Raw genomic sequence first — 27,283 nt, forward strand, 5'->3', positions numbered from 1 at the left:
GAATATTTTAATCTTAAATCTTACATGTGCCTTTAAATCTGATAAATGTTGTTCATGTAATTGACGATTTATGCTACAAAAGAACAAAACTACTTAAATCAGAGCTGTAAAATGTCTTTAGACAGCATGTGGCAACTTTGCAAAACTCATATACAATACATTTGAAATAAAATCGTTCATATGATATTTAGCTTGACTTGTTTTGGTGGACAATCAGTATTTTCTGAATCTGCTGAAAAGAAGGAAGAGGACTTTTGATGACCTCCTTTAAGTGTTGCAGGCTTGATTTTGTAGCTCATTTGTTGAACGTGTCAGTTTCTCGAGGCATCAGATCATTGGCTCAGGACCACAATGAGGAAGTTCGCAGGCACTGCAGTCGGACTGAGGCCAGACAGATAATGTCATCTGGAGGACACGAGACCTCAACGTCCTGAAATTAATCAAATAACGTATTAAGAAAACGGTATGAAGCATGCTTCAAAAAAAAATGTTACTTTTTACTGCATATAGCGAAATTATGATAAAATAAAAATAAAAATAAGCTGCACTATAATATTCCGCGAATTGTTATTAGTATTTACTTAAAACTCACAACCTGAGAATAAGAGTGGGTCAAGGCGTGTCGTGTTTTAACAGCGAGTAAACAGCGCCCTCTGGCGCTACATAAGAGCTGTGAATTTCATGATTACCAGCCACAGGACTGTCAAACACCCAAGAACTTCACTCATTTTTCGAAATTGTTAAAAAACAACAACAACAACAACAACAACAACAACAACAAAAAACCGAATAAATTAATAAAAATAAATGCGACACAGAAACATATTAATACAATAAACCACCAGTTGCTTCTGAATGGAAGAATAGTTTTAACAGTTAATCACAATTTCTGGGCATAATGGACCTTTCTCACATTTCCGGGTTTTTCATAGCGGAAGTCGTCATAGTTTGGTAAAATCCGAGAGCAGTGAATGGGAGAGTACCACAAATATATTTTTTGCATTCCCTTTTGCTCAAATAGCAAAAGAAAAACGACACGATAGTGTTTTCTCGACTTTCAATCAAAGTTTTCTCCAAAAAAAAAAAAAAAAAAAAAAAAAAAAGAGAACAATGTCAAATTTACCGTCCCTCCCATAGACGCGGTATTAGAAACACCCTCGCGTAGCCTTAACTAGTTTTTTGTAACTTGATGAAAAGGTGATATAATACAACATATAATGTTATAAATGTACATACATATTTTTAAAAATCAAAATATAAAAAAACTTTAAAGGATTTATGATGATGATGACCGTTGAAACGCGTCATCACAGGCTTGTGAAAAGGGTCCATCGTAAGTCTAATTAAAATATTTATCATTTAAATATTTAAAGGGATAGTTCACTCAAAAATAAAAATTCTGTCATTAAGTACTTCACCCTCATGTTGTTTCAAACCGTTCATCTTTAGAACACAAATTAAGATATTTTTGATGAAATCTGAGTGCTTTCTGACCCTGCATAGACAGCAACACAACTGACACGTTTAAGGCCTAGAACGGTAGTAAAGATACTGTTAAAGGCGCAATATGTAAGATTTTTTTTTTTATTAAAATATCCAAAAACCCCTAGGACAGTATATAAATGGTTAGAGTTGGGGGACTCGTACTCGGTCTCGAGTACAATTTTAGGGGACTCGGACTTGTCACGGACTCGGATGCATTTTTACTCAGACTTGACTCGGACTCGAGCATTTCGGATTCGGAAAATATGCCGAGTCCACCCGAGTCCAGAGACAGTTGACGGAATGTCACTGACTCGATGCATTATCACGAAAGTGATATTTAGTATTTGCACGTGTTTTTAAGTCTTGTCCAGTAGGCTACTTGAAAGCCGACGGGTTTATGTGCGCACACATTCAAAGCGCGCTCACAGGTCAGTGCGCGAATGCCGAGTTCTCTTTCGCTTCTAATAGGGTCTGTTACTGCTACACACATGCTCGTCTTAGAGACTATTCATGTAAATTAAGTCGTTTTTGTCTTAAGTAAATCTGAACAGTTGGGAGAAATACTGATGCATCAAAATATTTGATCCGTGCGTCAGATCTTAAAGCGACAGCAGCGTAAACCTGCAGCCGCAGACCGCGTCATAAATATTGATCAAACAACAACAGAAAAAGAGAAAATCACTCACTTTTCTTGACTGAATCACTTATTAACTTTAATAAGAATCATGTTTAATGTATACAGTGAAGGTTTTGCAGTGTTTTATTTTAACATTTAACAAGAAATGTCTGTAGTCTATTTCTGTAATAGTCTTTAGATAGACCTACCTAAAATATATATATATATATTAAAAAAGATTCTACTTCTTAAAAATATTATTTCATTTGTATTTTTGATTAATATTTTTTTTATCCTTTTGTTTGTAAGTAATAGGCCTACTTGGAGTGTTTACTTGCCTTCAGTAAGCTTGAGAATGTTTTACTTACATTAGTTGATTATTTTTTGCTGTATTAAAATTATTATTATTTTTTAAATATGGTGGCAGTTTCTAGCTTCAAAGAAAAATGATTTTTCTAACATCATTGCAGCAATAGTTTTAATGGGTCCAAAACCACCTTGGGTGATTTTCTGATAAATCAATGGCACATCATCAAATTTTCTTTATATAATGTAATTTATTGTAATTAATGTAACTATAAATGCATTCAAAAATAAAACAGGTGTGAGTTTGCTGTGACTTATGGAAAGTATATGTAGGGCTTTACACACTGTGTGTACCATTGTAAAGACTAGGTTTATCCCTCACAGCCTCATTTTCATCCAAGAAAAAAAAGTCATATAAAACGCAAAACACACACAGCCACAATCAGAAATAAAAGAGATACATTTTCTGCTCTTAAGGTCCCATTCACCAAGATACCTACTCCTTTACCCCCACCCTTGAATTTGACATAAGTCAGCAATAACTTCTGTTACATGACTTTAGGTTTGTTAAGCAGAGCATGGACACTTATTATGAGATGTTAAGAAATCAAAAATCAAAATGGCAAGATCCACTAGAGGTTTGCTTTTCTTTGCTTTTAGCTTTTCAACTGACATTGCATTTTTCAAGTTGTAAAGGTGAAAAACAGGGGTGCCCTCGTCCTTGGTTTAACTCCAACTTGCCTCAACACACCTGCCAGGGGGTTTCTAGTATGCCTAGTAAAAGCTTGATTAGCTTCAGGTGTGTCTAATTGGGGCTGGAGCTAAACTCTGTAGCACACGGCCCTCCAGGACCGAGTTTGGGAAACCTTTGGGTTAAAACAATGTTAAGATACTGACAAACAGTAGTGTTTCCTTGGACTCGGATTCGGCCCTTTGGGACTCGGACTTGTGTCCGACTCGGCCCATTTTGGACTCAACTTAGGTGGACTCGAACCCAACACTATGAAGAGTGTTATATATTTTGCTGACTTGTGTACATTACACCAAATGTTTTGAAGAATGTTTAAATCCAGAGAAATAAGCAATTTTAACTAGTGTAACAGACTGTGTCATTACGTCACCTATCAATGACGAAAGTGAAGTGAAATGAAATTTGTATTTGGACATGCCTTGATACCTTCCTGTCTTGAGCTTTCGGATGCAACCGTTCAAGCTGTAATAATATATACTAAATACGTAATTTGAGCCGTCTTTAATACATACTAAATCTTTAATACATGCTCATCCATGGACATGATTTTTGCCCGAGTCCTGACGGATTGCATCAGCTGTGGGGATGAAGACTCCAATACTCCAACAACTCCAATGATTTCACACTCAATTAAGGCGTCATCAAACTACACCTTTGGTTCTTCATTTGTTTTGAATATGCGCCCTCTAGTGGCGCAAACGTACATATTGTGCGTTTAAAGTAGTAAATGTCTTAAAATGTGTTTCAACAGTAATTTTATGAAGATACGAGAATACTTTTTATGTGCAAAGAAAGCAAACATAAGACACGGGAAAATTTTTTTTTCTTCGTGCACAAAAAGTATTCTCATCTAGCTTCATAACATTACATTTGAACCACTAATGTCACATGGACTATTTTATCGATGTCCTTACTACCTTTCTAGGCCTTAAACGTTGTTAGTTGCATTGCTGTCCAAGCTCTCGGATTTCATCAAAAATATCTTAATTTGTGTTCTGAAGATAAACAATGGTCATATATGTTGACATGAGGGTAAGTAATTAATGACTGAATTGTCATGAATTTTAATTTTTGAGTGAACTATCCCTTTATATTTACCGTACTTTTTAATGTAAATAATTATTAACCTAAATACTATCTTGCAATACACCAGCCATTATAGAGTTTAGTTCTTTATTACTTGAAATAATCAGTCTGTTTCATAAGGAAGTTCCCAAAGAAAGGGAAGGGTTCGTTTATTTAGGTTATTCCGTTGCACTACATTCACAGCCAAAGGAAATATGTGACATTCCAGAGTAGTTTCAGCATAACGGCTCAAATGATTTATGCCATATCTGAGTTCATAACTCACAGTCTAGGGTGACAGATATCTAGCATAACATCTAACACTCAGTAAGAACACACTGGAACATCTGCGCAGTATTAAATCACGCAATTCATGCAAAACTCACATATATGTGCCAGCAGAGGGCGGCAGATGCTCATATCCAGCCTCCATAGCGCAGTTTGTTTGGCAGGTAGACTCGAGTGAGGAAATGTGGCGCAATGGATGCCAGGGACTGTATCTCAGCTTTCTGCTTCAGCCTCTGCATTGTTTCCACCTGAGAAATTACACAAACACATACATTACATCACCTGCCAAACACAAACATCTTCGGGGATATCTTCTGTTGCTTTTGTTAAATCTTAAAATGACAAGCACTGCACGAGGCACCTCTCTCTCCCAGGCAGGTTGGCAGGTGATGTAGGCTCTGCTCCTCAAGCTGTTGATTTTTCTCTCATCCGCTTGAGAAAATGGAATAATTGTTTCCTCTGGGACTCTGTACCTGTGACAGCCATATACGTGTATAGACACCATGAGAACTTATGCATTTACAGCAATCCTCACACAAACATGATCTAAGCAATTTACACCTACATATATTCACTGGCCACTTTATTTAGTACTGGTGTTAGCTGATGCAAACAGTGTCAAATGGAAAATCATGTGACTGGAAGTAAGGTAGAAATATTCTGGATATTCAATATTCAAGTTAAGTGTTAAGTAAGCTGATTTCCCTTGCAGCAGAAACAGTTGGGACAACTTGACAGAATTTCCATTTTTGGGTGAACTTTGTCTTTATGTCAGAACTGTAATGTTTTCAGACTTTAAATTGCAATTGCACGAAAATGTATTATAGTTTAAATTTATGTTTTAAATGCAGTTGAACTTCAGAGTGCGTTTGACCCACTTACAGTAACCAGGACTCTTACATCTCTATGCAGTTTCATAATTACTTTTATTATCTTTGAAATATGGGTAAAGTGTACTGACAAGCATTTATGGAAAGGTATAATACACTTTAATGTCATTTCTATTAAAACTTTTATGTCATGTATTTAACTATAATTACACAGTTGTAATAATGAAGCTGCAATTTAGTATATTCAAAATATATTATGTTTAAATGTAATATTTAATAACACTACAGTCTATAATTAAGTACTTCACATGTGCTTTAGTATGTTCACGTCAAAACAAGTACACTTCTTTAAAGCATAAACATATTATTAAAACATAATGATTTAAAATGTACTTTGAAGTCAAACAATTTGTTAAACATTACTACAAAGTTAAAAGTAGGTCATAATGTCAAAAGTAATAATGTCATTAATAATTATATTATCTGCAAGTACAGTTTTAGTCTACTTTTTAAATATACACTACCAGTCAAAAGTTTTTGGACAGTAAAATTTGTAATGTTTTCTAAAGAAGTCTCTTCTGCTCACCAAGCCTGCATTTATTTGATCCAAAGTATAGCAAAAACAGTACAATGTACTTTTTTTACTATTTAAAAATAACAGTTTTCTATATATTGGAAAATGTAATTTATTCCTGTGATCAAAGCTAAATATGATTTGATCATTACTCCAGTCTTCAGTGTCACATGTTCCTTCAGAAATCATTCTAATATGCTGATTTGCTGTTCAAGAAATATTTTATTATTATTATTATTAGCAACATTTAAAACATTACATTTTTTCAGGATTCTTTGATGACTAGAAAGATTTAAAGATCAGTATTTATCTGAAATAAAAAGCTTTTGTAATATTAAACATTAAACCATTCAAAACTTGGAGTCAGTATAATTAATACTTTAATTTAGCAAAGATGCTTTAAAATTGATGAAAAGAGATGATAAAGACATTTAAAAAGTTACAAAGATGTTATTTCAGATAAATGCTGTTCTTTTTAACTTTCTATTCATCAAAGAAACCTGAAAAAAATATACTCAGCTGTTTTTAACAAACTATTAATAATTAATGGTTTTTGAGCAGCAAATCAGAATATTTGTATGATTTCTGAAAGATCATGTGACTGGAGTAATGATGCTAAAAATTTAGCTTGAAATCACAGGAATAAATTACATTTTAAGATATATTCAAATAAATATAAGTTATTACAAATAGTAAAAATATTTCAAATTGTCCTATTTTTGCTGTACTTTGGATCAAACAAATGCAGGCTTGGTGAGCAGAAGAGACTTCCTTAAAAACATTAAAAAACTTCTGATTGGTAGTATACACTACAAATGCACATTCAATACACCTAAGTGCACTTTCCACAAGGTTTATCTCTTTTTTTTTTATTTTAAAGGCAAAATCTGTTACAGTAAGGCATTTACAATGATGTAAAGATGCAAGTCGTTTAAAAATAAATTTCTTATAATCTCTTCTGTGGAAATCCAGTTAAATCCAATTTTACAACTTGCTTGACAATTTCATCTTAATCCTAAAGCCTAAAAATAATAAAAACAACTTAAAGGACAAGTCCACTTCCAGAACAAAAATTTACAAATAATACTCACCCCCTTGTCATCCAAGATGTTCATGTCTTTCTTTCTTTAGTCGTAAAGAAATTATGTTTCTGAAGAAAACATTTCAGCATTTTTCTCCATATAATGAACTGATATGGTGCCCCGATTTTGAACTTCCTAAATGCAGTTTAAATGCGGCTTCAAACGATCACAAATGCAGTTGTAAACGATCCCAGCTGAAGAAGAAGGGTCTTATCTAGCAAACGATCGGTTATTTTCATGAAAAAAATACAGTTTAAATACTTTTTAATCTGAAACGCTCGTCTTGTCTTGCTCTCCTTGAACTCTGTGTATTCTGACTCAAGACAGTTAGGGTATGTCGAAAAACTCCAATCGTATTTTGTTCCTCAACTTCAAAAATCATTTCAAAATCATCCTACATCACTGCAGAAGCACCGACCCAGTCTTTGTAAAGTGAACATGCAAAGATGATCAAACACCCTTAACAAAAAAGGTAAAACAGCGATTATAGGACGATTTTGAAGTTGAGGGAGAACATGAGATGGGAGTTTTCCGACATACACTAACTGTCATGAACCGAAAAAAAACAGTCCAGGCAGAGTAAGACAAGACGAGCGTTTGACATTAAAAAGTATATAAATTGTATTATTTTCATGAAAATAACCAAACGTTTTGCTAGATAAGACCCTTCTTCCTCAGCTGGGATCGTTTACAACTGCATTTGGGATCATTTGAAGCCGCATTGAAACTGCATTTTGGTAGTTTAAACTCGGGGCACCATATCAGTCCATTATATGGAGAAAAATACTGAAATGTTTTCTTCAAAAAACATAATTTGTTTACGACTGAAGAAAGAGTACATTATCTGTCTATTTTTGTTCTGGAAGTGGACTTATCCTTTAACAGCTCAAATAATACATGTTTTAATGAAACAATGTTTTTATAAAATTATAAGCTTCACATTTCTGACGAATTGAAATTAATTTTAGTTGTCATCATTCCTTTAAGCATTCAGACATGATCATAAACTGTCGCAGATGTTGAACAAAACTTGGATGTACCATGTGCTGGTTTCCAGATCTTGGAAGCAACTGATGTGCTCACATTTTAGCAGGCACAAATATTAAAATAAACTTGCTTTACAATAGCATTTTGTTAAGAAAAGGCCAGAATCCGCTCTGTTCTTTTATTCTGTTCACTGCGGCAGATTAAAACTGAAAACTGAAATACACTACCTAGTCTATTAAATCCAATACACTTGTGCAGTAGAATCAGTAATCGGCCAAAACAACTGTTTTTAATTTCATGTAGATTTTAAGTGGGTTGTTCCACAAATCATGCTTTTTCTCAAAGATGACATCAGTGCATTGCAATCGCATGCACACGTGTAGGATCCAGTCCAGTTGTGTTTCTGGGATGAGGTGGAGCAGGAAGCTGGCAGCGTGAATGTGCTGATGCTGTCGGAATCAGAACGAAAATACCTGAGGATGTTTCCAGTGCTTTTTTGGATGCACGCTGCGACGAATTCACTAAACAGCTGGCCATCTGTACACGTAGTCTGTGCATTTCAGTACAAAAACCAGCAATCCAGATTACGATCCAGAATCTAAGTCATTATTTTATGTAAACGCTGCACTGAAAATGAGGTTTATTATATCGATTGATCAAGTGCTATTTGTGCTGGTAGTAACCAGATTTTACGTGTATATTTTCTATACATCATGGCAGATCAAATGATGACGTTAATCTGAAGTGGTAACTGGGCATGAATGAAAACGTGGACAGAATTTGACCGAGAGATGTTTTACAGACTCAGTAAAGTATGCCAGATTGCAGTAGTCTGCTGCGTCCGGATTGGAAGATGGAAAATTGCACAATGGAATAATTATTTTTTGGTAGTGTGGCATTAATTACCCACGTCCTGTACTTTTAAAAGCACAAAAGAGACAAAAGCGAAACTAGACTGTGTACCTTGTAAAGTAGCCAGTGTTTAACGTATCATCTACGTGGTGCCAGCAACTGCAACTAACATGTCTTTCTACTTTGTATTCCTAAAAATAGGTCCTGATTTCTAAGGTCTATGACAGTTGACACATCCACTTAAAAATAGCTTTCAAGAGGAAGGAAATAAAAAACAGCAACAGCAACAAAAACCAAAACAAAAAAACCCAGAAAACGGAAACCAGAGCAAGCCCAGCCTCAATCACAAACCACAGAGCAGAGTAATGAGTTGACTTTCCCAAACCTCTGGATGTCTGAAGGCAGGAGGCCCAACCACAGCACACTGGGGACAGTCAGACTGTGGGCCTCGAAGGCCATTGACTGAGGACAAATGACAGTTAGAGTTCGTAAAGCTGGACAGACCTCATTTAGGACATAAAACGAGCCTACGTGATTTACTAAAGCAGCCGAGTATTGGAAAATTCAAACTGAGTGTAGCAAATTATACGATGTGTGATGGAACAAGCACTACCAATCAAAAGTTTCTGAACAGTAAGATTTTCTGCTCACCAAGCCTGCACTTATTTGATTCAAAATACAGCAAAAGCAGCAATTGTGAAATATTTTTACTATTTAAAATAACTGCTTTCTATTTGGACATAATTTAAAATGTAATTTATTCCTGTGATCAAAGCTAAAATTTCAGCATCATTACTCCAGTTTTCAGTGTCACACGATCCTTCAGAAATCATTCTAATATGCTGATTTGCTGTTCAAGAAACATGCATTATTATTATTATCAATATTTAAAACAGTTGAGTACATTTTTTCAGGATTCCTTGATGAATAGAAAGATCCAAAGATCAGCATTTATCTGAAATTAAAAGCTTTTGTAACATTATACTATATACCATTCAAAAGCTTGGAGTCAGTCTATTTTTTGAAATTATAGAAATTAATACTTTTATTTAGCAAAGACGCTTTAAATTGATCAAAAGTGATGATAAAGACATTTATAATGTTATAAAGGTTTCTATTTCAGATAAATGCTGTTCTTCTGAACTTTCTATTCATTAAAGAAACCTGAAAAAATTCTACTCAGCTGTTTTCAACATAATGATAATAATAAATATTTTTTTGAGCAGCAAATGAGAATATTAGAATGATTTCTGAAGGATTGATGTAATGAGTAATGATGCTAAAAATTCAGCTTTAAAATCACAGGGATAAATTACATTTTAAAATACATTCAAATAGAAAGCAGTTATTTTAAATAGTAAAAATATTTCAGAATTTTACTGTTTTTGTTGTACTTTGGATCAAATAAATGCAGGCTTGGTGAGCAGAAGAGACTTCTTTAAAAAACATTAAAAATCCTACTGTTCAAAAACCTTTGCCTGGTAGTGTATGAAACGTTAGTCACTACATTTATGTTTTCATGTGCTGAACACTCAAAAAAATTCAATAAAAATATCTAAACATTCTTAAAGTATATATTTATTTGGCAAAGTTTCAATGTATATTTAAATTGCATATTTATATATATATATAATATATTTTTTTAATAATACTTAATACTTAATTAAATCTTTTGAACTTTCTAGTCATCAAAAAAATCCTGAAAAATGTATAACTGTTTCACAAAAATATTAAGCAGCACAATTTTTTCATCACTGATAATAAAAAAAGAAATATTTCTTGAGTAGCAAATCAACATATTAGAATGATTTTCGAAAGATCATGTAACATTAAATAAATTACATTTTAAAATATATTAAAATAGAAAAGAATACTTTTAAAATTATAATAATATTTTATAATATTACTGTTTTACTGTATTCATGATTTAGTCTTTGTGAACATAACAAAACACACAAAAAATCCTACTAACCCAAAACTTTATAACAGCAGTGTTGATTGTCTGAAAACATATTTTTTGCCTTATTATTATACAAACTTTGCTTCTAAAATAAATGTAAAATATTTTAATGTAAAAAATAATAATAACATTTTTAAAGTACATGATTAAAAAATAAATATCTAATTATTTTTTACTATTTACTTTTAATATATTTAGGGATATTTAGATATTTTTATTGTAAAATGACATAAGTATGCATTACGTGCGGGATTCAGTATGTGAATGCAAGTTAAACGTCCAAAAAGTAGTCACATACTCTGCAGATGTGTCTCACACACATGTAGAAACGCTTTACTTTTTCTGCAGGGTAAATTTTAAGTTCATGAATGAGTGCTTCCTCTTTTTTGTCTTGCCACAAAGAGAGAAGAATAATTACACGTCGCCGCAACGCAAAAGCCTCACTGGAAATTGCACAGAAATAGCAGGAAACAGGACTTACCAGTGAGCCGTACTTGTAGATGCACATGATCTCGATGCCTGGGAAAAAAAAGAGAGAGAGACTGATTCTGCAATCACCAACATACCCTTGCAATTATCCTTTGGGACAGCTTAATTCACCCTAGAACAAAGTAAAGCATTACACATGCACAGAGAGCACTGGAGTCATTGATAATGACAGTGTCAGAAATAGCAGGGGCCTCAACGCTCATGCTAAACTGTACTAGAGCTGCCACAAATGAAAATCACTTCAGGGCTGGTTGTTCTCAAAGAAACCATCAGTTCTGAGCACGCCTGTGTTTGTTGTCTTTGCGTTAAGCGCATGTGTGCTCATAGTTCATTGACTTGAGTTTAAATGACGTTTTACAGGGAACATGATGTTTGTGCAGTGACCTTAACAATGAATAATTCAAGACTTAGTTTGCTTGACCCTGTAGGCACGATTAAAGAAATAGTTTTCCCAAAATGAAAATGAGCTGAAAATGTACTCAAGATGTAGATGTGTCTTCATAGGAAAAGATTTGGAGAAATATAGCATTACATCACTGGCTCACCAATGGAGTGAATGGGTGCCGTCAGAATGAGAGTCCAAACAGCTGATAAAAACATCACAATAATCCACAAGTAATCCACACCACTCCAGTCCATCAATTAACGTCTTGTGAAGTGAAAAGTTGCATGTTTGTAATAAATCCATCATTTTTAAAAATGTGAAAGTATGAATCCATAATCCATAATAACGCTTCCTTCAGTAAAAAAAGTCCTCTAATATCTGTTGGAACACTGCTTGATCTGTGCATATTTTTCTCCTGATTCAGACAACTTTTTCACTGGGGAAAGCAATATTATGGATAGAGGACTCATATTTTAGCATGAATCAATGGTTTGAAGTTAAAAACATCTTATATAATAATGGATTTATTACAAATACGCAGCTTTTCACTTCACAAGATTTTAACTGATGGACTGGAGTGGTGTGGATTACTTATGATGTTTTTATTTGCTGTTTGGTCTCTTATTGTGACGGCACCCATTCACTGCAGATGATCCATTAGTGAGCATTTCTCCAAAAGTGACCCTGGACCACAAAACCAGTCATAAGGGTCAACTTTTTTTTTTTTTTTTAAATTAGCTTTCCATTAATGTATGGTTTGTTAGGATATGACAATATTTGGCTGAGATGCAACTACTTGAAAATCTGGAATCTAAAGGGAGGAAAATTGTATTTTTTTAAAGTTTGTGTTTTGTTAAAAAATGTAAGACTTAGAATTTTTATAATTCATGAATGAAAAAGTTTTGTAATATGATTTTAATGTACATTTTCTGTGGTAATGCAATGTCTGATTTTAAAATGCCTTTCAAATGATGAATTTTGAGATTTTAAGTTTTGAACTGATATATAATTTCTTATGATTTCTAAAACGTGATAGGGAAAACGGCAATGAAGAAAATCTTTTGTGACAAAGGTCAAAACTCATGTTATGATGTAGATTTTTTTAAGTTGCACTCTTGACATATATTAATCTATTACTTTTTCTACATGATTTGTAACACAAAAATATGGTGAAATATCTATTTAGGAGTCTAAATAAATGTAGGATTTATTTGTAATATGGTGAAGTGGGGACGGTGACAGTTAAAAGGTTAAAGATGTCCTTAAAAGGTTAAAGATGTCCTAAAAAGGTTAGAGGTTAAAGGTTAAAGTTAAAAGGTTAAAGATGTCCTAAATGAAGTTCTTAGCAATGCACATTACTAATCAAAAGGTTTTGATATATTTACAGTAGGAAATCTACAAAATATCTTCATGGAACATGATCTTTACTCAATATCCGAATTATTTTTTTGCATAAAAGAAAAATCAATAGTTTTGACCCATACAATGTATTTTGGCTACTGCTACAAATATACCAACTCATCCATATCTAGGATGACTTGAGTACATTTTCAACAAATTAAAAAAATTTGTTTTTTTTTTTGGGTGAACTGTTTCTTCAGTAATCATCTGAGATCATGTATGTGTGTTTGTACCATGAGGATCTGCATCCACCAGAGCAAAGACAGGGACGTGTAGCGTGTCCCAGAGTTTCCTCACCATCAGTCTGCTGTTGACATCAGGCACCCCTTTACCCTGATGGACCCACAAAAACAAACATTCAGGCCTTGAAAACACACACTAGTACTGATCTAACAATGACACTCACAGTTATAATGATGCAGGGAGAAAGTCTGGTACAAAAGTCATCGTCCAGTAGTCTTTGGAAAGTTGCATCCTTCTCCACTATCAGAATGAATTTTGCAGCTGATACAATGTCTTTTCACTGCTGAGGAATGCAACAGATAATACAACAGAGAGTATAATGATCATATAATCTTTAAAAGTGCAAAATTTTTAAATATTAAAGTTTACAAGTGTTCTTCAAAATCCCTTCTTTCATGTTCCATAGAAGAAAGAAAGTCATACAAGTTTACAACCCCTAGTAAAAAAGTAATATATATTTATTTTATACTAAGTACAGTTTAAATCTGTTAACATATTTACTTCCTAAAACAAATAATTAAACTTTATTCGGAGTACTACTTGTGCACAATGCACATTTTTCAATATTAAGCCTAAAATGTGTTTAAATGTCACAATTGATGAGGACTGTATGAACTTAGAATAATATCTAATGCAAGATATTTAAAAGTGTACCTAAAGTATCCTTACAACAGTTCCACTTTAGCACAAATATACGTAAGTATATATGTAGTTGTACTATTTCTACACAATTAAAAGGCACTGAGTACAAAATTAGTTATTCCAATTTAGCAGACTTGAAGTATACCAGTTTAGTATACTTAAACTACAATTGCAAAGTATTTTTATTAGGTACATAAGTATGTAAATGTATTTGTAGTATACTTGGCATAAAATAAATCTATTTCAAATACATTTTAATATATTTATTTTTCACTAGGGACAACATAAGGGTGAGTAAACGACAGAATTTTCATTTTTCAGTGAATTATCCCTTTTAAAAAGCTCTCATTCATTTGTGCAGCAGTGACGTAACTTTAATATGAATCATTTCAAAAATTTCTGTGATACAAGCCTCCATTGTGCCAAACATCTGCACATCACAGCACAGAACAACTGAAGTATGGAAGCCGGTTTCCACCACTGAATAAAAAATAAAAAAGGTTATTGCCACTTTTTATCTCACAATTCTGACTTTTTTTTCTCATAACTGCATGATACAAACTCACAATTGCGAGTTATAAAGTTAGAATTGTATGATATAAACTCACAATTCTGAGGGTTTTTTTTGCAAATACGAGTTTGTATCTTGTAATTCTGACTTTTATCTTGCAATTGACTTTTTTTTTTTTCTCAGAATTGTAAGATATAAACTTGCAATTGTGAGTTATAAAGTCCAGTTTTGAGGGGAGAAAAAAAGGACTGATAATTGGAAGTTTATATCTCACAATTCTGACTCTATTTTTCAGAATTGGAATTTATGTCTCGCAATTTTGACTTAATAACTCGCAACTGCACGTTTATCTTGCAATTCTAAAAAAAAGTCTAAATTATGAGATGTAAACTTGCAGTTTGTGAGAAAAAAAGTCAGAATTGTGAGATAAAAAGTTGCAATTATCTTTTTTTTTTTTTAATTCAGTGGAGAAACGGACTTCCATTGTAAGGCACTTGGCAGTAGTCAGATGTCCAAAATTTTGTCTTGGGTGGGGGGAGAAAATCAGACATTTCTGATTCAGACAAGATGTCCCTCTGTAAGACAATTTCCGTCCAAATCAGTGTTGTTATTGTTAACTAAAACTATTTAAAATAATTTTTGGTAATTAAAATGAAGTTGAAAAAATATTAAGTTAAAGGAACAATACACTTTTTTTGAAAATACTAATTGTATTTAGACAGTTGATTTTTACTGTTTTCGAATCCATTCAGCCGATCTCGGGGTCTGGCAGTAGCACTTTTAGCATAACTTCGCATAGATCATTGAATCTGATTAGATCGTTAGCATCTCGCTCAAAAATGACCAAAGAGTTTTGATATTTTTCATATTTAAAACTTGACTCTTCTGTACTTACATCGTGTACAAAGATGAACAAAAAATGAAAAGTTGAGATTTTCTAGGCTGATATGTCTAGGAACTATACTCTCATTCTGGTGTAATAATCAAGGAACTTTGCTGCCGTACCATGGGTGCAGCAGGTGCAATGATATTACACAGCCGTCAACTCTGCATCTACACAAACTTAGCTCCGGTCACTTTCAGGCGCTGCGTAATATCATTGTGCCTGCTGCACCCATGGTACGGCAGCAAAGTTCCTTGATTATTTCGCTATATAGTTTCTAGACATATCAGCCTAGAAAATCACAACTTTTCATTTTCTGTCAGTCTTAGTACATGATGTAACTACAGAAGAGTCAAGTTTTAAATAAGAAAAATATTGTCATTATATATGGCCATTTTTGAGTGAGATGCTAACGGTCTAATCAGATTCAATGGTCTATGCTAAGCTATGCTAAAAGTGCTACCGCCAGACCCCGAGATCTGCTGAATGGATTCAAAAACGGTAAAACTCAACTGTTTAACTCTAGGGGAGTTGGAAAATGAGCCTATTTTCAAAAAAGTGCAGTGTTCCTTTAATGCCAACTAACTGAAGTTGTACTGAAGTACTAAAAATAATAAAAACTGAAATGAAAATTACTTAATGCTAAATGGAATATTTATTAAAAAAAATAAATACATAAATAAATATGTATGTATACAAATATCTATATTTATATGTAATCGATTCTATTAAAAAAGCACATAAAATTACTAAAATTACAATAAAAAATGTAAGATGATTATTTTAAAATAACATATAATTAAAAATATGAATAAATACTATAATAGTATATGAATAATACTAACACAACTGGTCCACACAGGGCTTTAGAGACAAACAGAAAGATAGATCACCACAAGGGCGTAGGGTGGCATTCACGTAATGACATGGTTAAAGTAAACAGGAAGGATACTTCTGATCCCATTAACGTTGGAAGACACCGGAACCGCCTAGGAAGAAAAAAGAACAGAATTATAAAAACATTTCATATTTCACAGCAAAAATAGTCTTGTATGGAAAAACAAACTCATAGCTTCAAAGAGATAAAATGACTGAGTGGATTCAGAATGCTGTGTCAGGCCAGTGGTAAAGTGGAACAGCATTAGAGTTAAACTGATGTGAATGTTTGACAGATACAGTCTAAAAATGTTGCTAGTAGAATTACAGATGCATGCTTGTGGGCAAAATGGGATTATATAAATCATGCACTGCCATACAGTGAGCATTAAGTGAGTTTCACAGAAAGGCGATCTGGACTCACAGTGGAGCTGGAACTGCAGTCCACCTTTGTGCCATCTTCCTCTAAATAACACAGAGCTCCTGAGATGAAGCCTTTGGATGTTGCAAGCTGTGAGGATTATTAAAAAAAGTGATTTACTTTGAACGCATTCTCTTTAGTGCATACGTAAAAGTCGAGCGAGTGTATAAAAGACAGAGGCACATGCACGTACCACATGCAAACTTCTGCGAGGAACCTTGAGCATGCACGAAACGTCATCCACGATGGAATCCAAGGTCGTCTGTGACCCAAACAGCTGTGGATCATTATAGTATATGTCCCTGACGGATAGAAAAAAAAACATTTCAGCGCACAGGTGCACTTGACAAATCACGTCATAAAAATCAAAGGTTCCACCTGCTCCCTATGTCAGATGATTTATGATGCTGTTCGCTGATTTATAATCAGATCATCACTTATACCCACAGGTGGTTCGAATGAAACGCTCTGCAAAAGCTGACAAAAATGTTAAATATTTAGACATGAAACAGGTAATAACTAAAAGGCGCTGGAGTAAAACTCGCCAAAATGTAGATTTTGGGTAGCTGACATGAAATAGTTTTGAAAAGTCCTGCAGTGCGACAAGCTGGTCTCCATCTAAAACTATTTTACACAGCATTTTACTCATTCTTCTAGCATTTTTATGGAAGAAAATATGTCAAATGGATTTGTCTCAACACAAGACCAAGTGTAAAAAGTTGAATAAAAATTGTAAACATAAATGCTGACCACATATCACTTACCTTTTAGTAGCATAGGAGTCACTTTGTACAAGTTTGTAAATAACAGACAAGAGCTTCAGAATCAGGGCTGTAAAACAGAAACACATCAGATACAGTCATAGCTGACAATATTAGTTCAACTAGAATTTCACATTATTTGCCGGTTCAAAACTCACTACCGCAATGCTATTTGTGAGTGGTTGCCATAAGGCTGCTGTATGGTTTCTAAGATGCTCTTAGTGGTTTTTAGTGTGTTGCTATGTAGTTGCTAGGATGTTATGAGTGGTTACTTACTGGCCCAAAGCAAAAGAGCCTCTATGATACACTCCAAGAGAAGTCTATAAAAATAAGGCCAAACAGGAATTTTCCGAATTGTTTTTTTCACAGGTGTTTTACCTGTATTTTGAATTGCACATTGCATTGTTGCTCTTAGTGCTCTTAACTTAACTGATAATTTCCTGGCAGAAAATGACCAGTACTTTTTCAGTTTTTCTACAGATTTCTTACTTAGGGTATATTTTGGTCTCTATATATGACTCAGTCTATGTTTTAATGTAAGTCTATTTTTTTTGTGTTTTATTGTCTGTCAGGCAAAAAAAGTGTAAAAACTGTCAGATTACTTTACAGTGACAGCTGGAAGTTTAGATATATGTGACCCTGGATCACAAAACCAGTCATAAGGGTCAATGTTTCAAAATTGAGATGCATACATCATCTGAAAGCTAAATAAATAAGCTTTCCATTGATGTATGGTTTGTTAGGATAGGACAATGTTTGTTCGAGATACAACTATTTGAAAACCTGGAATCTGATGGTGCAAAAAAATCAAACTATTGAGAAAATTGCCTTTAAAGTTGTCTAAATAAATTTCTTAACAATGTCTATTACTAATAAAAAATTAGGTTTTGATATATTTACAGTAGGAATTTTACAAAATATCTTCATGGAACATGATCTTTACTTAATTTCCTAATGATTTTTGCCATAAAAGAAAAATCTATAATTTTGACCCATACAATGTATTTTTGGCTATTGCTACAAATAAACCCCAGCGACTTAAGACTGGTTTTGTGGTCCAGGGTCACATATACAGTTGAAGTCAAAAGTTTACATACACCTTGCAGAATATGCAAAATGTTAATTATTTTACCAAAATAAGAGGGATCATAAAAAAATGCATGTTATTGTTTATTTAGTACTGACCTGAATAAGATATTTCACATAAAAGACGTTTACATATAGTCCACAAAAAAAAAAAAAAAAAAAAAAAAATAGTTGAATTTATAAAAATGACCCTGTTCAACATACATACATACATTTACATACACTTGAATGATCCACAGCTGTGTTTTTTTTTGTCCTGAACAGTTAAACTGCTGCTGTTCTTCAGAAAAATCCTTCAGGTCCCACAAATTCTTTGTTTTTTTTTCAGCATTGTTGTGTATTTGAACCCTTTCCAACAATGACTGTATGATTTTGAGATCCATCTTTTCACATTGAGGACAACTGAGGGACTCATATGCAACTATTACAGAAGGTTCAAACACTCACTGATGCTCCAGAAGGAAAAACTATGTGTACATTTTTCTTATTTTGGCTATATCATACATTTTTTTTGGTATTTTTACATTTTTAGTACTGATCTTCAGAAGCTACAAAAGATACTTACATGTTTCCCAAAAGACAAAATAAGTTCAGTTTAACCCAGCTCTTCAAATTCAAAAAGTATTCACCCCCTGGCTCTTAATGCATAGTGTTTCCTTCTGGGGTGGACCTTCAGTGAGTGTTTGAATCTTCTGTAATAGTTGCATATGAGTCCCTCAGTTGTTCTCAGTGTGAAAAGATGGATCTCAAAATCATACAGTCATTGTTGTCACACCGAATATACAAAAAACAGAAGAGGGGGGTGGACAGAGCAGTAGCTCATTATCATTTAAAGAGCTATGCACCGAAACGGGTCACTGTGAACAGAGCTGTTTTTGACGAGGTAAAAAGGTGCTGTTTTGCACAACCACTGAGGAATTTAACTAAAGTATGTTCATACGAACTTGTAGAAAACGGGCATCCAATGTCCCCTTTCATTTATGTGTAAATGTATATGTTAAAACATGTAATCCAGGGTGATTTTACCAAATCTGGTGGCTGATGAAGGGCAGTCACATCGGAGAGCCTTCACAGAGACATCTTCCTTCAGCACCAAACCAACAGACTTATGAAATCTGAAAGCAATATCAACATGGGTTTTACTCATTTCCATTTCCTCTTCTTTATCTTCTGACAATTAGTTTTTGGCTAATATCAGTTAAGTCATAACATGCTCTGAAATATGCACAAGAAATGAAGATGACTTCAGGAGTTACTTCATGTCTGGGTGTACGGGTGAAATGTCTCATGGGAAAAAACATCTCGATGTCTCATCAAAGAAACCTAATGATGATCATAACCAAATGCTGCTCTTGGAAAAAAAGTACTGTGAGGTTTTATTTTTGTTTTATTGTTGCACGGGATGGAATAAGTCACTTAAATGAGTGTTTCGTTCTTATATCTGCTATTAAAACTATTAGTCATTTCGCTTGCCCGGAGGATGCCTTTATAACAGCAATATGCCAAAAGCCGAGTCATTCTCCAAGTTGTCAGGCCCCTGGCCTCAGAGGGGCCCAGATGAAACGTGCTTTAAGCCTTAGGGAGGGTTGATGTAGATCTGACCAGACAGTTTTCTTTGTTCTGCACAAGAGCTATTACACAGTGTGCAGTGAAAACCTCTTCAGAGGATTTAAGTCTATGTCCAAAAGAGAGAGGGGGAGGTGGGTTAATCCTCTCATGAAATAACACCTATTTAGAGCCAGTAAGTTACTTTATTTAAAAGGATAAAGGTTCAAATGAAGACAGACAGACAGATAGATAGATAGACAGATAGATACATAGAGCTGAATGTTTTAATTAGGCTTTATAAATAAACATGAGACACACACACCTGACATTGGCCCAGCTGGATCTATTCATCACACTCAGCACAGGTGCTTCACCTTTAGACACGGTGATGACTATCGTCTGAATAACTCTTTCAATGCGCGTCAAAACATCCTGTCTGTGGATGGCGGAGAGGTTATATACAACTATAATGCCCAAACAGTCCAGAATGGAGGTAAACTAGAAATAAAACATGATATTTCTGCTCCTGCTGTCACCTGCTGATGTCCTCCTGGGGTTTGTCAGTCATTTCCAAACTCTCCCGCAGCGTCTCTCTTAACTTATCTACCTCAGTAAACTGGTCAGCCATTTAAATTAACTATCTGACAAATGTTTTGTCTCGCTGTGTTAGTCGCCGTTTGTTTGTTCGTGAGTTGTAAACAGTTAACGGTTTGCAGGAAGTTAGCGTTAGCGTATTAGCGTCAGAACTGATGACGCTATCAAATCAATTAATTTTTAAATAAAATTAACGGCTGGGAGAAAACAATCGAAGGTGAGACTAACGTTACTGAATATGCTAAACACGCTTTTGTTATTTTGTTCAAATAATCTGCTTAGAGATGAACGATTCAGATGTGAGCAGATAATGGCAGTGTGCCTGGAATTTGCTATCTTTAAATATAATTTTATTATTTCTATCGTCTTTGAAATGGTAAAGGTGTACTGCCCAATGCACTGACAAACATTTACGGTAAACTAAATTTTATTGTTAGGCTGTTTTTTGTTGAAACGAGTATGGCATGTATTTAAATGTATACATTTGTAATGAAGAATTAGCATTACTTAGAATTAGAATTACCCTACTTACCATGGTAACTTATACCTACAGCATAAGCTGGTAGGTATGTTTTGATGCTGGTTTAAGCTGGTCCTTAGCTGGTTTATGCTGGTCCTTTGCTGGTTTATGCTGGTCATGTTGCTGGTCAAGGACCAGCATAAACCAGCTAAGGACCAGCAAAGGACCAGCTTAAACCAGCACCAAAACATACCTAACCGGCATCCCAGCATAAAAACATAGCTACCAGCATATGCTGTTTTTTTCACCAGGGTAAAAGTATACTTTAAGTACACTTGAGTGGTCTTTTATTACATAATTCACCTAAAAATAAATTCTTTAAATATGACTGTTATTTCATTTTTTGCTGTTACTGAACAATGTATCAATGTATAATGCTGTAGTTTGAAATGAGCAAAAAATTTTTTTATTAATACGTCAGGAGAGACTTAGCGAAAAATAAATACACTAAAATGTATTTAAAATACATTTATTTCATGCTAAGTATACTACAAATACATTTACATATTATGTACTTAAAAAATACCCTGCAATTGTACTTTTAGTATACTAAACTGGTATATTTAAAGTAATTTTGTACTTAATTTGTATTTAATTGTGTGGAAGTAGTGCTGAAGTTAAACTAAAGATATACCTTATATATTTTATTGTGCTAAAGTGAAACTATTGCAAGAATACTTTAGGTATACTTCAGATATTTAGCGTTTAAAGACTGATATTGTTTAAAGATGATGCAGTCCTCGTCAGTAGTGACATTAAAACATATTTTAGGCTTAATATTAAGACATTTGCATTGTGCACCAGTAGTACTTAAAAAAAAAGTTTAATTACAAGTTTTCAAGTCTTGAACGATATGTCAGTAAATATGTTAATAGACTATACTTAGTATAAAATAATGCATTTTAAATCTATTACTTTTTCTGTCGTGTATTTAAATGTACATATGTAATGATGAATTTGCAATTTAGTGCATTTAAAATGTATTTAAATGTAATTTAATAGCACACTACAGTTAAAATTAGTTAACACGTCGCGTTACATAAGTGTACTTATTTAAAGTACAACAAAAGATTTTTAAAACATTTAAAATGTACTTAAAAGTACGTACTTTAAGTACACTTAAGTGGTTTTTTATTGCATACAGTAGTATGATAGTAGTTCACCTAAAAAATATTTTTTTGAATAAGGCTGTTATACGGCTGAGGAATGTATGAAGCTATTTTGAAATGAGTAGCAGATTTATTAGTACGTCAAGGGATCTGATCTTGTTGACAACGTGTGAAAAAATTGTGAGACTAAAGGAGACAGAGGTCCTTGCCCCTGACCTGACCTGAAAACCTCCTTACGGCTCCTCGCTGAGCATCTGGGCATCTTCTCCTCTTTTCTTGAGTGACACTGACAAGCAGTTTCCGTAACACTTGAGTTTAATCTGCTGATAATTGCTATCTCTCCAAAACCAACACAGCAACACCTCACAGCCGGCTCTAATAGATTGTGAAAGGGTACAAAGAGAGAGACTATCTCTCTTCCTCTGGGCTGAGGTTGTAGTCAACCTCACGTAGTGTGAGGCTTGTGTCTGAGGGTGAGTGTTCGCTTTGTTGCCGAAGTGCAGGGTTATAAGGCCACAGAAAGGGGAGTTTGAGACTTTTTGAAGGGGTGGGGGAGCGGGGGTACCGGTCTGCAGGTGATGAGGATTAGCTGAAGCCAGAGGCCCCTCCGAAACCAAATACAGATCTGTCAGTCTAATCCCCACAAATAGAAAACAGAGCTGCCTCGACTCTGCCTCCCTCCTTCTCATTTGGCACATACCCCACCGCTGCTTCATTTCTTTCACATCTGCCCTTTACCAAACGCTGCTTGCCCTCAGCCTGTTAATGGGACCCAGAGAAGCATCCCAAAGGAGGAAGTGACTGATTGGCCCTGGCAGTAATGGACAGCTCTGCATAACCTCACAGAGTGATGAGATAAAGAATGTGGGAGGGCTTTGTCATTAGTGATGAGAGCTATGCAGCCCCTCAGGTCCTGGGCTTAATAACATACCACCAGCCTACTGTTTCCATTTTATATAACATGTATAGTTGTGCTCATAAGTTTACATACACCTTGCAGAATTTGTGAAATGTTAAAAATCTTTAATCCAGCATGGCGCGGTTTAATTCCAGGCTGCAGCACAAGTCAGATTGTGCAGAGGACTGGTCTGGTTCTCGTTGTCTGTGCCGATGGACTAGTTAATGAGGTCTTCACAGAGCATCTCATCTAGTTGAGATGGTCTTCGCTGGCATTCAGGGCTGTAGAAGTCAACTCTAGGAGCTGATCCACCATATGCACTGGATCCGGGTGACTGCAGAGGCTTGTGTGTGAGGTTTGAATTATAGAATTGTGATAGTGCGTATGTGTACATGTACATCTCGGAGACGTCTATTTGACATCTGCATTTACATCTTCAAGACATTTACATCTTATTTTTTTAGAGTGTTTGCTCATCTGCAATATGTTTATAGGTCGTCTCCTATCAGATGTCAAATAGACATCTATTAGTCTTTAAGATGTTTATGATTTAGAATGTATGTAAAACTGACATCTTAGAGACGTCTGTCAGATGTTTGCACACAGCAGATGCTTTGATCTTTAATGGACATCTTGCAGATGTACGTGTGCTATCTGGGAAATGGCCAGAGTTTTGAGATTGTAGCAGATGTGAAGGACTATAATGCGATAAGAGCTCGCTCAAGTACTGAGGAGCTAAACCATTCAGGGCTTTATAAGTAACTAGCAAGATTTTAAAATGTATACAGTGTTTAATAGGGAGCCAATGCAGTGTTAAAGGGGTCATCGGATTCTAAGTTCACTTTTACATGTTGTTTAAACATTAATGTGTGTTGGCAGTGTATGTACAACTCTACCCTATAATGATAAAAATCCATGCAGTAGTTTTTAATTAATCTGTAAAAATAATATTCCCTTTTTCAAATCGAGCCATTCTCAAATGCCTGTCGTTGTTGCGTCACACTGACAGAGGCCGCTCCCACGATAGTTGATTGACATGAGCGTCTTACCTGAGATAAGGTGTAACAGTCCGCCCACTTTGTTTCGTTGCCGGAGCAGGGATGTAAATTCGACAAGAATATCTCAGATTGAGCGATTGAGGTGTTGTGTTGCTGGATGTAATAATGAACGTAGTGGTCGTCATTTACTCCTGACATCTGAGCACTGAAGATGCAGTGGATTACGTTTGTTTGTGAAGGGAATGCACCTCCTGATCGGCATAAATGCGTCTATGTTCGCGCGAATCATTCGTGATCCAGCTTCCCTTACAGCAGAAGTGAGTATAAGGGGTTTTTTTTATGAATCTTTGCGATCACCTTTCCTAATAATGTGCTAGTTAGCAAGTTTAGCGGCTAAATGCGGCTAAAGTAAACAGGCTCATCACTCCACAGAGAGAAGAGAGGGGTGGGGCGAGCAGAGCTCATTTGCATTTAAAGGAGCCTCAACCAGAATGAGATGATTTTTGCAGAGCTGATTTTGACAAGGTAAAAAGGATGTTGTTTTACACAAACTTTGAGAATTTTTAACCAAAGTATATTATAGACTTTTCATTAAGACCCTAAAGAATCATATCAACTTGTGGAAAAGGGGCATCCGATGACCCCTTTAATATAACCAGGCTAATATGGTCGTACTTCCAGGTTCTAGTAGGAGCTCTAGCTGCTGCATTTTGGACCAGCTGGAGTTTGTTTATTAATGCTTCGTCTGGCCGCGAACAAATATAGAGGCTGAGTATCCAATACATTCTCACTCCCAGCTCTCACATATTGACCCCTTTATGTATTTGCAAAAATAATTTTATATAAATTTATACTTTTACAGATATTTTGGAGCATCTAACCTCATCCTTACCCTAAATCTACCCACGCAACAGGCAAATAAAAGTACGGTGACAGGTGTTTATTGCAAAAACTGACCATAAAAAGCACTATAAAAGTATTACAAAATCGCATTGCATTCCAAGTGCTCCGATATCTTTATGCGAAGAACAGAGTAAATCATTAATCGCTGAAAATGATCTCGCTCCCGCACGTATCAAATTCAGAAAGATACTCCTGACCAGGGTTGCCAGGTTTTCACAACAAAGCCCACCCAATTGCTACTCAAAACTAGCTCAGTCGCGTTTCCAGGGGTCCCCTGTTAAAAACGGTATTCTGGAGGATAAAATGCACGATTTTTGTTGGGGTTCCCCTGGTAAATTTGCATTTCAGGGGCTAAATATGACGTTACTGGGCTTGATTCAAACTGCGGACATCAAGAACAAGCCACGGCAACAGTGTTAAAGTAGCCCAATTCCGCAGGAAATCCGTGGACTTGGCAACACTGCTCCCGAACTTGTTTAGCATGATGAAATCGGTCACGAGACACGCAAAAGTCAGTGGCATCTCACAACCAAAGTTGACAATGCTTTTTCTGCCAGGCAGCAATTTTTAAATTTGTGCTGCACAGATTGCACACAGGATGAGCTTTACGGCGGATAGAGACGACAATCTCATCTGTTCCTTTCAGAAATCAATCGTTTTGCCTCGGTAGACTTGGGATATTAATACTTTTTTTTTTTTTTTAAATAAATTGTGACTGTAGTTGTATCTGCCTGTTATTCTGTGTTTTATATTGACAAATGATTAAGTTTAGGGGCAGGGGTTGGGTTACATGCTCATGAATTTGTAAATAGTGTAATGTAAAAGTAATTGTTTTCACTGTTTACATTGAAGAAAACACACCCCAACATATATGCAATTGCAATAATGGCAAAATTATTATCCAATATGGTATTTAATAGAGATGGTAAAATTCCCAATGCCTTTCGCGTCAGAGTATTGACGCCATAGGTTTCTTATTTAAAGCAATGGAGGACCCTGCATGTCGAAAAACGTCGCTAAAGGGGTACCCAGTGCGTCAAAAAGTGACACCAAAGGGTCCTAACCAAGCATCAATATGTGACGAGTTGGGAAAGCTAACACCATGTGTCCTGATGATATTTCCCAAGGTTAATTTGTAAAGTATGAAAAGCAACGGTCCTAGTACTGAGCCTTGAGGTACTCCATACTGCACTTGTGATCGATATGACACCTCATCATTTACTTCTACGAACTGATGATGGTCAGATAAGTTTTATTTGAACCTTGCAATGCAATTTCAATATTGGCAAGATAATTTTCTAGTCTATTGCTAGGAATTCCTAGATCAGGGGTGCTCAACCCTGGTCCTGGAGATCGACTTTCCTGTGGAGTTCAGCTCCAACACTGACCAAATAGACCTGAACCAGCTAATTAGGATCTCAAGGAGCACTTGATAATTACAGACAGGTGTGTTTGATTAGGGTCGGAACTAAGCTCTGCAGGAAAGTCGATCTCCAGGAACAGGGATGGGCACCGCTGTCCTAGATTATACTTGTGTATGTCACCTCTGAGTAAAGATACTGTGTAAAGATACTTAAATGCCACTTCAGAAGCGCTTCTGTGCCACCTCTGCACTGTAAATTTGGTGTAAGACGGATAATAAAAATTGCATGTTTGCTGTGAAAATATCCTGTTGAATTTATGGTAAAATCTTTACACAGCTGAGGTAAGGCTGCTCTGTGCCTGCTTAAAATTTAATGTAAAGATGCAATGCTGCATAAAAGCCAGATTAAATTATTCCTGCTCTGATTCACCTTAGCCACTAATTTCAAAGTGTACAGTTGTGATTCCTGTGTAAACACATTTATGCCACCTCTGAGCAGCATTAAAGAATCTGTAGAAAGATACCTAAATGATTGTAGTTAAAGGAGTAGTTCACTTCCAGAACAAAAATTTACAGATAATTTACTCACCCCTTTGTCATCCAAGTTGTTCATGTCTTTCTTTGTTCAGTCAGTAAGAAATTATGTTTCTTGAGGAAAACATTTCAAGAATAATTGTTTTTCATAATTGAAGTTTGAACTTCCAAAATGCAGTTTAAATGCAGCTTCAAATGGCTTTAAATGATCCCAGCCATGGAAGAAGGGTCTTATCGAGCACAGCGATCGGTATTTTCGAAAAAATTGACAATTTATATACTTTTTATCCTTAAACGCTCATCTTGTCTAGTTCTGCATGAG

At 35.0% G+C, this 27,283-nt stretch overlaps 1 protein-coding gene across 1 annotated transcript; it reads right to left on the reverse strand.

Annotated features, from left to right (window-relative positions):
* Positions 1 to 20,760, reverse strand: spo11 (SPO11 initiator of meiotic double stranded breaks). Its single transcript, XM_051096236.1, has 14 exons — positions 20,579 to 20,760; positions 20,365 to 20,478; positions 19,521 to 19,609; positions 17,412 to 17,478; positions 16,841 to 16,949; positions 16,651 to 16,737; positions 16,303 to 16,339; positions 13,478 to 13,587; positions 13,305 to 13,404; positions 11,278 to 11,315; positions 9,222 to 9,298; positions 4,873 to 4,984; positions 4,610 to 4,759; positions 1 to 430 (listed from the first exon to the last, which is right to left on the reverse strand). Exons 1-13 carry the CDS (start codon positions 20,668 to 20,670, stop codon positions 4,640 to 4,642), a joined length of 1,152 nt encoding a protein of 383 aa, XP_050952193.1. The 5' UTR covers positions 20,671 to 20,760; the 3' UTR covers positions 1 to 430; positions 4,610 to 4,639.
* Positions 20,761 to 27,283: the final 6,523 nt, after the last annotated feature.

Source organism: Labeo rohita, chromosome 23, assembly GCF_022985175.1.
Source record: "Labeo rohita strain BAU-BD-2019 chromosome 23, IGBB_LRoh.1.0, whole genome shotgun sequence".
Taxonomy (NCBI): Eukaryota; Metazoa; Chordata; class Actinopteri; order Cypriniformes; family Cyprinidae; genus Labeo; species Labeo rohita.